Consider the following 13316-nt stretch of genomic DNA (forward strand, 5'->3'; position numbering starts at 1 on the left):
CTTGACCAATTTTCATCAAGATTGAGTCATATATGTGATCTACATGCAAAGTCGATGACACATGACATACGTAGACAGATAGCAGACATAGGGGGACAACAATAGATCACACCATAAAATTACCAAAACGTTATTGTATTTCAATAACAATGTGTAAGATGTCCATTACATTTTTTGTGTAAAGTTTAATTTATTTAACATACTTTTGGATTGTGCTTTTTACATGAAGTTATAAGTAATTATGCATTATTGGAATATTAGTTACATTTCAAGAATGATTCTATGTAATTAAACAATATTTATAAATATTTTTATACTTGTTTTTTTTCATCAACTTGTGCAAGCAATAGCGTAATTTTGTAATGTTTTCATTTAATTTTATTACATTTTTCATTTAATTCCAAAGGAAATACTATTTAGTGGTACCAAGCTCTGGTAATTAATTATATTTACAGGGTTTAACAAGACACTATCTCTGCATCAAATATCTCTAAATTGTGGGTATTAAAAGAACACCTATGATCATTAGATGAACATTTCTTTTGTGAGCCTTGCTCTGAGGAAATGGGGCTAAACACATGTGTGTTTAGTGTCGTCCCAACAGGCTAATCTGGGACAACACTTAACCCACAAGCATAAAGGTTTTGTGGGAACTTACCAAATGTATGAAGTCAATTCTGTATTTTCTTATATATCTTGTATGTCTGATTTTTATTGTAAATTCATTTGAAAGCTGGTTTTGATGGAAGATTTTTGGAAACCCACTTTCATTATAAGAGAATGAACTATTTGAGTCCTGGGAACATTTAAAAATAAAAACGAAGAAGGATGTGAAGGCCTAGTAAAGTGTTTCTTTTACATTGCATAGACAATTAAAATTGGAAGTTGTAACCATAATATGGACAGAACACATTGCCTTATCACTGGCATGGTAATATAATTATGCGTCATATCTTGTTTGACATTTTATTTTGGCATATTTACAGGAACTAGTAAAGTATTTTTATCCGTTGAGCAGAAACATAGTATATTGTGACTTATTATTATGTAAATATTTTATCTCTCCCACTCTTTCACTAATCTTAAAAGTTGTTCACCAAGTACCACATAACCTGACTGGTTTCCAGCCATGTATATGCAAGTGACTGGCTATAAGCGCGACACAGTCTATCACAACCTCTCATGTGCCTATCTTGCAGCGACAAAGGTTAATACATCTCAAGTTAAAAACATCAGCATAAAAACTAAATTAATTAATTGTTTCAATGTTGTTCAATCAAACTTATGTTGTTCAATCAAACTTTGCAACAGACTTTTCCTGAAAACTCATTACTCCATTTATTACTCCAATATCAACATCCTCATTTTCTAAAGGAGGACTGTACATCAAAGCACAAATGTACAAATTAAGCTGATGACTTTAACTTTTTAAGAAATCACATTCATTGATAAAAACAAATGTGATATCTTGAGGAGCAAATTCATAAAGTACAAGAAATTAGCACCAAAATACTGGACAGAGAAGTGGGCAGTGTTCGTACCTCGTGTTCAACGTATATCTTCCAGTAGCGTCCAGCGTTGCTGAACTGGGTCACAAGTTTCTCATACATGGGCCGTGCTTGCTCGATAGTCTTTATCTAATTTTAAAAAGAAAAAGGTTTTCATTTTGGATTGATTTATGAATAATGGAGAGCTTTCGAGCACAGGAATGAAAACAAGAGAGTTTAACCAGATGTGTTTTACAGATGTGCATCAGAATCAGAAAGTAAATCATTTTTAATTAGCAATGATTTTGCTCTTAAATAGGGAGCTAATTGGAACAATAAACCCATGTTATAAGGGTAGTTTCACAGAGGATAGAAGGTATGTTTACCCTGCTTAATCATCATACATCATTCATTACTGTCAGGGGCAGGGTATGAAATAAAATGTTATCAGAGTAAGCACATGAGGCCGTTGTTTTAGGGTGTAATTTCAAGTTGTGCGGTTGTAGTTATAACAAGTTTCATGATCCTAGGCATAAGCATTCTTGAGTTATCATCCGGAAACCATTTTAATATTTCGGGTCACCGTGACCTTGACCTTTGACCTAGTGACCTGAAAATCAATAGGGGTCATCTGCAAGTCATGATCAATCTACCTATCAAGTTTCATGATCCTAGGCATAAGCGTTCTTGAATTATCATCCGGAAACCATTTTACTATTTCGGGTCACAGTGACCTTGACCTTTGACCTAGTGACCTCAAAATCAATAGGGGTCATCTGTGAGTCATGATCAATCTACCTATCAAGTTTCATGATCCTAGGCATAAGCGTTCTTGAATTATCATCCGGAAACCATTTTACTATTTCGGGTCACAGTGACCTTGACCTTTTACCTAGTGACCTCAAAATCAATAGGGGTCATCTGTGAGTCATGATCAATGTACCTATGAATATATGTATACATGTATTATTCAAACATATACACATATGTGTATCCCTTTTTCTATAAGACTTATATTTAAATAGTCCTATTTGGACTCTAACATTTAAAACACAGATCACAAAGTCTAAAGACTCCAACAAAACCCATGGCAGTATATACTGAACAATGGGTCTGGTAATGATGATGCCACATACAACAGTATGTGTGTTTTCACCATCTTTACTTATAAAAATTGGGCTATTCTTTCTCTCTCTCCTCCTTAAAAAACAAAACAAACAATAACAACATCATATTAATGATAATAATTAATAATAAGCACAGTAACATAACATAAACATAATAATTTATAACTATAAAATAAGTCCAAGTTCTTTTGGATTTATCATCTTTTTGTTATTTATATTTTTTGCATATACCGTAATCGGTTGTGTATAAGGCGCACTTTTTTACCCCCAAATTTGATTTAAAAAACTTGATGCGCGTTATGCACAACAACAGGCATGCCAAAACATTTTTTCCCTGTCAGTTACCCAGTTACGGTAACTCGGACCATTCTGTTCCCAGTCGATTTAACTGTCACTATGTTAATAATTATCCCCACGCTTTTTGAAAAAAAGGTGGGGATATTGTGGTGATCTCCGCCGTCCGTCCGTCCGTCTGTCCGTCCGTCTGTCCGTCCGTCTGTCCGTCCGTCCTGGCCACTATCTCCTCCTACACTAAAAGCACTAGAACCTTGAAATTTACACACATGGTAGCTATGAGCATATGTGCGACGGTGCACTATTTGGAATTTTGATCTATCCCCTGGGTCAAAAGTTATAGGGGTTGGGGTGGGGCCGCGTCAGAAATTATCACTCATTTTTTTAGGTTATTTTACATTTACTTCTTTATTTCTACACCGATTCACTTCAAATTGATACTGGACCTCACCTATGACAATACGGTCAATCTCAACCATGCATGGCCCCATTCCCAACCCTGGGGCGCCCCGCCCACATAGGCCACACCCACCAAAAATTTCCATTTACTATAATTTTTTCATTTCTACACGGATTCACTTCAAATTGATACTGAACTTTTGTTATGACATTAGGGTCAATCTCAACTATGCATGGCCCCAATCCCAACCCTGGGGCGCCCGCCCACATAGGCCACACCCATCAAAAAATTCCATTTACTATAATTTTTTCATTTCTACACGGATTCACTTCAAATTGATACTGAACTTCTCTTATGACATTAGGGTCAATCTCAACTATGCATGGCCCCATAACCAACCCTGGGGCCCCGCCCACATAGACCACACCCACCCAAAATTGCTTTACTATAATTTCTTCATTTCTACACCGATTCACTTCAAATTGATATTGAACTTCTCTTATGACAATACAGTCAATCTCAACTATGCATGGCCCCATTACCAACCCTGGGGCGCCCCGCCCACATAGACCACACCCACCCAAAATTGCCTTTTACTATAATTTCTTCATTTCTACACCGATTCACTTCAAATTGATACTGAACCTCTCTTATGACAATACGGTCAATCTCAACTATGCATGGCACAATTACCAACCCTGGGGCGCCCTGCCCACATATGTCACACCCACCCAAAATTGCCTTTTACTATAACTTCTTCATTTCTACACCAATTCACTTCTAATTGATGATGAACTTCTCTTATGACAATACGGTCAATCTCAGCTATGCATGGCCCCATTACCAACCCTGGGGCACACCTAGGTCAAACATTCGGCGTGGGGATACGCGTCGGCCTCTGCCGCGCCATTTCTAGTTGTATTATATTTACGATCTGAATATAGATTAACAAACGTTATAAAGTTAAAATTAATATTTTCTATCTTTTTCAGGTACGTACAGAGCATCGAAATCAAATAAATTTGAAGGAGATAATGAAAAACAAGGAAGCCATTTTTATTTAAATTTTATTGTTTATTCCCACAATATTATACCCTACTGTACTAGGGTTACACAATTTAATTGGGGCACTTGTCGATTTACAATAGTATGTCGGCAAGGCCTTTCCCGATATTGATGATTATTTTTATTGCTTTTCAAATGTGTTAATAAAATTGATGTTGTGTTTGTTCACACGTTTTCATACGTCTTGTCAAGATTTGAGTCACCTGTCAAGTTTTGTGTAGCTGGGCTATTATCAAACATGCGAACCGGCAGACGGCATCACACCTCCACTGTTTAATTATCGCGTGTAATGTCAGTAATGGTGTTGAGAAGTTTGAGTCGTTAAAGTCACCTGTCAATTATACTGAGCAACTGAATGAGCAATAAACAACACTCTTCAACATGAATAAAAACTGCACATTTGCCATTTTTAATCATTATAAAAATTGTCATTAGACTTACCGTATCTTGAATAGCACTGCGATCGACAGAGAAAGAATCTTGAAATTGTCTTTGAATTGTCAGAATTTTTTAATTGTCAGTCACAATATTGACGTTTCGGACATAGACAGACGACCCTTATAAAGACGATCAAAGACAACAACAAAGGTCCTTTTCAGGACCGCGCATATTCTGGAAAGAATATTTTGCAAATTGTCAAACACAAATATATTTGTGTAATGTAACCTTACCATCTATATCGCATAGACGCTCGAAATAACGCGCGAGACCGGCAATGTAAATAAAACGATTTTCTGTTAGCCCATGGAGTATGGAACCGAATTTTTCCCAGTTTTTTTGCATCAAAAACTTTTTTTCCCGATTTTTTGCTTCAAAAAGTTGATGCGCGTTATACACAAATGCGCGTTATACACAACCGATTACGGTAAACTATTATTGTTTACTTTTTCTTAAAGTACAAATTCAGCCGTGGGAAAATCTTTTTATAAAACGGATTGACCTACTGGCAATCCGTTATAAGAAATTTCGGCCAATCAGCGCCATCGTTCTATAAGCGCATCAACCAATTAAAACGCCGCTTTTTAACAGCGATAGGCATATCCACTGTAAAGTACTGCGTCTTTTTAACGCTTCATATAAAGGTTATATATTTTTAAACCAATAGATTTTTATTAAGGCACCGCACCAACACTGCAAAGTTTTATATTTATATCAATGGTACAGCTCAGTAAAATCGGGCTGTCCATTTTATGGCCGTTTTCGACCTTTTTAAGCAGAGTTATATGTTAAGCAGTGTGCTCGGGCAATGGTTTTTAACCGAAGTCCCGAGGGTAAATAACCCCATTAGTCAGTCAGTGTACCTATGAAGTTTCATGATCCTAGGCCTAAGCGTTCTTGAGTTATCATTCGGAAACCACCTGGTGGACGGACCGACCGACAGACCTACCGACCGACATGTGCAAAGCAATATACCCCCTCTTCTTCGAAGGGGGGCATAAAAATATAGTGTGCATTAAACTATGTACATTGTGGCCATGAAGTTAAAAATCTTAAATTGATTACTCTTTGTTGGGATAAAATGCTGCAAAATATGTTAATGGGCTTTGCTCTTTGAAAAAGGGGTTTAATGCATTAGTGCAGTGCCAGATTAGCCTGTGCACAGGCTAATCAGGAACGACACTTTCTGCTTTTATGATATTTTTGGTTTCAAGAAAGTCTCTTAGCAAAAATCCAGTTAAGGCGGAAAGTGTAATCCCTGATTAGACTGTGTGGACTGCACAGGCTAATCTGGGACACCACTTTACTCACATGCATTAAACCCCATTATCACAGAGCACAGCCCAAATATAAATTCCAGTGTTGTACCTGAGCATCTCTGATAAGCACACTCCATGCCTCTGTGTCATGGGGAGAGACTTCCACGCGCTTCTCTGCCTTCTTCACTTTGTCAGCAATAAAACCATCCTGAAGTTCAATGAAACTATTTTGAAAATTTTAAGACTTTACAAATGTCAACAATTCTGTCATTTCTGAAGGTGGAGGAGGAATTCAATTGAAGCAGAATTCTGCTACTTGTTGCAAGCATTTGAATTTTTCTCATGTTTGTATCCTGTAAATAATTTGCTCTGCAGAATTTGATGCAAATGCTCAGGAGAAGATCAATCCAAAATGTATTTTATTTACACAATATGGGTTGTTTTCATAGTATTCCACTTTAGTTTATGCAAAGCAAAACAGCATTTGCAGAGTATTTAACAAATATTGAGAAGCAATAAACTCTTGGTAAATTATTTTGACCCCTGAAAATGTCAAGCACCGGGGTCAATTTATCATCTCATGGTTTCCGAAATGTATTAAAATCAATGGAGTTCCCTGAAGTGTTTAAAAGTCAATAAATTATTTTGTTTTTACTTCTACAAAACGTCAATATGCTTTAATGTTTTACATAAGCCAAACAAGGTATTGACAGTGGTAAGACTTATTAAGGAATAGAAAATTACGTTGTATAATTGGTTACCGAAACAGAATTTGAGAATTTGTTACCGGAACAGAAAACCCTTTTTAACAAATTGTTTGTTAGTTTTTTTCGTTTTAGTCAAAGTCCCAAAGTGAGTGAGCCTTTCTGAATTATGATGTATGATTATGCTTTTGTTAAGATACCGGCCATTAAATTTCCTATGTCATGATTATTATATTTTTTATGGAATATATTGAAATATTTTGTTCACGAAACATATCAATAAAGCTTATTATTAATGAAGCTTAATAAATTAACGATTTCAGCTCTTGTTAATAACACATATATAGCGGACCCTCTTAATATTTTTCGGCCGGGATTTTCAAGAATCTTTAAATAATTTTAATTAATTGATAATTTAAGGTAAATAACCTTTCATATAATTATACATAATAACCTCTTTGAAAATAAATAACAAACGAGGAATGTTTTGACACCCATTTTATTTGAAGTATGCAAAGCCGAAAAAATATCAAGAGGGTCCGCTATATACGCTGTCTCGTAATAAAATTAACACCCTGTCTGTGTCATAAACACGAGCTGGTTGGGAGCGTGCCATTAATGGGTATTACAATCAAGCACTCACACCCCTGATGAGGCTTAATCAAGGTGTCAAAGCTTCAAACAATTGCCTCTCTATTTTTGTATTAATTACAAGTGAAAGACAACTAAAATCAAGAATGATTATAACAAACATGTAATGGAGTAAGAACAATCTACCTTTGTCAAACTGAACAAGATCTGTTACTCTTTACCACTAGCAATAATGCATTCCGATTCAGATGCAATCAATGAAATAAGCATTTTGAAACAAATGAAATATTTACCATTCACTCTTTCGTATCCTTGCTTGGAAATCATATGACCCCGAAAACGAGACATTGTCTTGTAAGTATTTGGGCACTCTGTTCACTGGTAGACACCCACTGATTAGATTGCTTTTGTCACTTTTACTTTCTTACACGGTTTAACATTCTCAGAATCATCACTGCTACATGTGTAATCACCTAACAATTCGTCTTAATCTAAGTCTTCATAATCCCAGTGAAAAAAAATCCGATTTTGAATAGTTGGACATGATGCACTGATGTCAAAATACGAAATGATCTGCGTAACACCGACTGTGATTTTCAAGAATCTCTAAATAAGTTTAATTGCTAGTAATTGATAATATTAGGTACATCACCTTTCATAAAATTATACATAATAACCTCTTTGATAATAAACAACAAACGAATGTTTTTCACACCCATTTTATTTGAAGTGTGCAAAGCCGAAAATATCAAGAGGGTCCGCTATATCAGGGACCTATACAAACAAATAGGTCCCTGGCTATATACGAGGTCTCATATAAAATTATCACCCTTTCAGTGTTATAAATAAGAGCTGATATCGTTAATTTATTAAGCTTCTTTAATAGTAAGATTTATTGATATGTTTCATGAACAATATATTCCGTAAAAAATATAATAATCCTGACAACGGAAATTTATTGGTCGTAATCTAATCAAAAGCATAATCCCCATGACCGTAGCATCAGTTCAGAGCATTTTTTTTCTATCGTATACAGAATTCTATTCTCCTATTAAAGCAAGATGTAATTTTAAAAACTGAACTCCTAATATAAACGTTACAAATCTGTATAAAGTACGACCATGTTTACCGTAAATATAGATTCTAAAACGGTATGATATTTGCAGCAGTTAAAGTTATAACTCGCCTGGCTGCCCAAATTAGAAGTAAAACTTTATATATATTTATATATTTAAAAACTACGAAATGTAGGCTTTCTAATGATATATAATTTGTCAAAATCGGCCAAAAAATAAAAGTAAAATTAGAAAAAAGACGTTAGTAGGTACATCAAAATGTATAACCTAGGCGCTTCCATGTACGATAATCGATAGCTACTGGTTACGTAACAAAGTATTGACAAGGTTAAACGCCCGTGGGTAAAACATAAAATGTGTATTTCTCGTGTTTTACTAGCTATACATCCATTAATAACAACGGAATTATACTAAAAGTTATATTTTTTTGAAAGGGGAATTAATAAGCAACAAGATAACGTATAAACCAATAAAATCGGATGATTAGTTTTTGCATAAATTTGAATTGACTACAGTAAGGGTCAAATACTCGTTTCAACTCCTGTCAATATATGCTCTGTGACTTTACATTTTTACTAGTTCAGTGCTAGTTGTCTCATTTTGTCGCGAAGTGAGGAGCCAGAGGCAGAGACGGAAAATGCCCTATGAAGCAGTTTGATAGTTAATATGGTGGCTGCTATGTGGGTTATCACATAACTACGTCAGAACATATACAGTGCGACATATTAAATTATGGTACATTGGTAGCCAGAACAAGTGCTTGTCATGTCTCATGAATGTTTTGGGTACGAACTTTAGGGGAGCGATAGTGTAGCATGAAAAATATTGCTATAAATATATATTACCTGTTTCGACATCGTTTCGATTTTGTAATATTCTTGCTCTTGACATAAATCTAATGCATAAGATTAGATGCTAGATCAGAACGTAAAATATACACCAAATAAACAACGACGTTGGCGAGCGAAGAACACTGTGATCACACAATGTGCAAAATGGCGTCTAAAGTATCCGAACAACGCCGAATAAAAGGCTTACTAGAAATAAATACCTAATTTACTTCAATATCATTTGTCGGTTCCATAGTGTAGTGGTTATCACGTCTGCTTTACACGCAGAAGGTCCTGGGTTCGAGCCCCAGTGGAACCACGTTTTTTCATTAGGCCTATATAAATGTCACTTTTTCATATACATTTATACCAACATTTTACATACACGTGCATAAAACGAAGGGATATAAACGACAACTTTATCTCAACGACATTGTTAATCATGATCCTTCAAGAAAAAACAACTGCAGTACCATTTTGTTAAACGCGCGGCCTGGTGTGTTTGGCGTACCAAATGTACGCGTTGACTGTCTTTGATATATAATATGTATAGCTCATCAAAATTGAGCTGATACTTGCGAACTATATAACGAAATAAATTACACTACATAATTGTGTCCTATAGTCATACTTGGTTTTGTTCTTGCGCCGCTGACCAATTCAAATAGTAGGCCTAAATATGCAACGGGTTGTTGACATCTGTAGCAAAACTATTGCCAAACTCCAGAGCCCTAAGAATGACGGATCAGATTTCTCTTCTTCGGTACACACACTTTATCATAATGTTGAGTCACAACAATTATATTCCGGAATATGACGTGATTATAGGACTGAATGGGTTAATCTACCATGCTGAGGAAGCTGCTAATAAATTATTCACCCGAAAATTAATCAAGGATACTGCTGCATGCTATTCACGTTCATTTACAAAAACTAAAAATAACATAAGAAGAAATTGCGCTACTATAGGGGCCATTGCAATAATGTCTGTAGGCCATTGTGATTTGGAGAATCCAAGTCTGGCAAAAGATTCCCTATTAAAGCTAATTTGTATGCTACAGGAAGAGATACAAAACACATATGGCAAGAAAGAAGGTATAAAACGTTTCTAAAAGATTATCGATACCTAGACAAACGTACGTTCGTTCTGTATCACAACAGTACTTTAAAGATTACAAGAAACTCTGTGATAATGACTTTGTCCGAAGAGATGTTAGAGACATTGACATTTTATTGCCTGACATGGATAATTAGGTTGCCATTTACATTGGTAGCATACATGTTCGTTATGGGTAAGTGGATGTGATAGACATAATAAATACTTTATGTTCTAATGATAATACTTCGCCGGTGTTTGCTTTGTAAACGTATAGGTTGACTTTGTTGTTCACTATGCATACATAAAAGTTACAAATCCCAAAACGTTATTGCAATTTGGTCATCAAACCGGTATCAGCCCCTAATGCTTAGCATTTACCGTTATAAGGCGAAGATGTCAGCTTTAACGATTGAACTTTATTAAACTTATTTGTTAGATAAACAATCTATTATCGTTGTATATATGCTTACGGGAACAAGAATCCTGATAATGTTCCTGCATTTTCAGTAATACTATATTTGACATAAAATTTCCATTAAAGTTGTTATTTCACCAATTAATAGTTTGTTCAGAATTCATCCTTTGCACTTGTTCAGCTAATCATTTAAACTTTTTGTTGTGGGATATTTGAATACCAGCCGATTTCGACAGCGGATTCAAGAAGGCATAATTTGGACGTATTTGTGTACTGAGGGGTAATTTTATTCTGATTACAGTATTTTGATAATTAGACAAATATCTTTCCGCCATAACGACATAATAATAAATTTACAAATACTATTTCGATGCATTATATGAAAGCAGGGCCCTTATATTTGTATAGGTCCCCGATGAAAGTTATTTATTGGGTAATCTGTAAGGGAATCGATTTGCGTATTTACCCTTGGTAACACCCTTGACCGAGTAGCAAGAGATATTATTAGTATAACTGATACTGATTTGGAATTAAATCAATCTTATTGTTTAATTTAAAAGATTATATCAGATGGTTTACAAAATATTGCAAATTAGTTTTTATTTAACTCACAAATAAACTTTTGGATAAAAATGTAATGAAGACATTTATCAACACTTATTTGCAATTTATTTACAGAATTACACTCATATTAAATGACAGTAGTTACAGAACTGATAATATTCTTAATAAGAGAGGTTAAATATTGTAGTGCACATACAACGAGAGAATCAGTTGAGCGCTATAGGGTCATCATGGTCTTCTTTATGATATCCACGTGTGATCATAGGAACAAACCAATGTCACCAGTGCATAAAAATTGATATCCAAAACCAACATATATCTTATCTGTACTTATTATGAGTATGTTGTGCCTACGTAATTCGTTAACAATCAATCCATAACAATAATTGAGGTGGATATGTATGGTGGTACGGGTATGCAGATAAATTGAGACAATACGATTTTTACATTACCCGGTATATTGGTATTTTATCTTATACAGACATACACTTCCCCTTAATAATTTATGTTATACATTACACACATTTATTTGTTAACAAATATGGCAGAAAGATACAAATTTTTAATTCAGTCAATATATCGCGTAATCAATAAAGCGACCTGTTTGGAATGCAGTAAGGTGCTTTCCTCATGTACTAGATTTTAACCATGCAGACGCAGATCTATTTTCAACGATTTATTATTAGCTCTATGTCTTTACTCTATAACGTAAGTATCATATTTACTTTTAAGTTTTTGCAACGTTGTCGTCTTAACAAACATTTTTATTATTGCTGCATACGCGTTTTCGGTACAAAGATACTAAGATGCGTTCTTTAGACGCAGAGACACACCAAGACGCGCGGACACACGTTTTGTTCATGCAATCGTCGTTGTACGAATGAACATTTTGTTGTTTATGGTACATGCACATATAGATGTTAATTAAATTAATGTTAACTTTCCTCGTTCATATTCATTCTTTCATAAATGTTGTCTTTAAGATTGAATATAAACCACATTGTATTGTTGTATATCGTTTACTCCTCCCCTCATACTATAAATAGACAATAACGTCACTATGTAAGTAAAGACCTGTGTGAACAAAACGGATCTACCCTACGAAAATTGTAGTTTGCCGAAAATCGTGAAAAACGATCCACCTTTCTGAAGAATCATTCGTAAGATCAGGCCCGTGACCATGGTTTTGAAAAGGGGTGCGAATTTTTGCCATCAACGATTGTTATTTAGCAACGAAGTGGCGAAGGGGGCATGTGCGGGAGAAGATGTCATCCTCCTGCCATCGGGGGCTTTGGAGGTCCTCCCCCTAGAACATTTTGAAAATGAAACGTAAATACTGCATTTTGGTCACTTTTTAACTGCATTCAGAGACTGAAGTAATAGAGCATTTTTATATGAAATTCCACTTTCATTGACCATACTCATGGACTGATGGACATCAATATGATATTGCATACATGTAATCCCAACCACGTTTTTCAATAACCACCTTTTTTATAATCCAATGATAAACATAATTTTATACGGTGTTTAACCCGACACTAGTATGCTCGCACACACTTTGTTTGCAACAACAAATTTAAAGAACGTTAAATCAAACAATAAGAACGGTATAAAATATCATTATTTATTGGAATCTTGGAATCTTGATAAAATTGGTGTGTTTCACCATTCCAACATTCTACCATTCACAAATCGAGCAAATTAATGGAAATATTTGACTTTTTTTCAAAACAATTGTTTGTCTGCTTCTATGGATAGTACCAGAGGGTTATCATTGGAATTTGCTCTAAACATGCTAATAGTGTATTGTACAACAAACACTGATTAACAAAACTGGGTCTCTCTAATCTGCATCCATACAGAAGTCAAAATGGTATGACTGGTTACTTTATTTTTTTAAACTATTTTTATCAAATAAGTTATCTTTTTCTAAACGAATGTCAGAAAAAACATAACACTCAAGG

General features: G+C 34.9%; 1 protein-coding gene and 1 non-coding gene across 3 annotated transcripts in view; one reads left to right on the plus strand and one right to left on the minus strand.

The window, feature by feature from the left end:
* Nucleotides 1-9451, minus strand: part of LOC127853412 (cleavage stimulation factor subunit 3-like) — a 44633-nt gene extending 35182 nt beyond the window's left edge. The window contains exons 1-3 of one of the 2 annotated variants that reach the window (XM_052387940.1): nt 9287-9451; nt 6180-6278; nt 1542-1637 (exon numbers count right to left, since the gene is read on the minus strand). In XM_052387940.1, the coding sequence (XP_052243900.1) occupies nt 1542-1637; nt 6180-6278; nt 9287-9298 (207 nt within the window). In that variant the 5' untranslated portion in view covers nt 9299-9451. Of the gene's footprint in view, nt 1-1541; nt 1638-6179; nt 6279-9286 lie in introns of those variants that run through there. The other variant, XM_052387941.1, reaches the window with a different exon arrangement.
* Nucleotides 9452-9517: 66 nt separating this feature from the next.
* On the plus strand, nt 9518-9590 carry Trnav-uac (transfer RNA valine (anticodon UAC)). The gene has a single exon. It is a non-coding gene; the product is annotated as a tRNA-Val (tRNA).
* Nucleotides 9591-13316: the final 3726 nt, after the last annotated feature.

Source organism: Dreissena polymorpha, chromosome 12 (genome assembly GCF_020536995.1).
Source record: "Dreissena polymorpha isolate Duluth1 chromosome 12, UMN_Dpol_1.0, whole genome shotgun sequence".
In the NCBI taxonomy this organism is placed as follows: Eukaryota; Metazoa; Mollusca; class Bivalvia; order Myida; family Dreissenidae; genus Dreissena; species Dreissena polymorpha.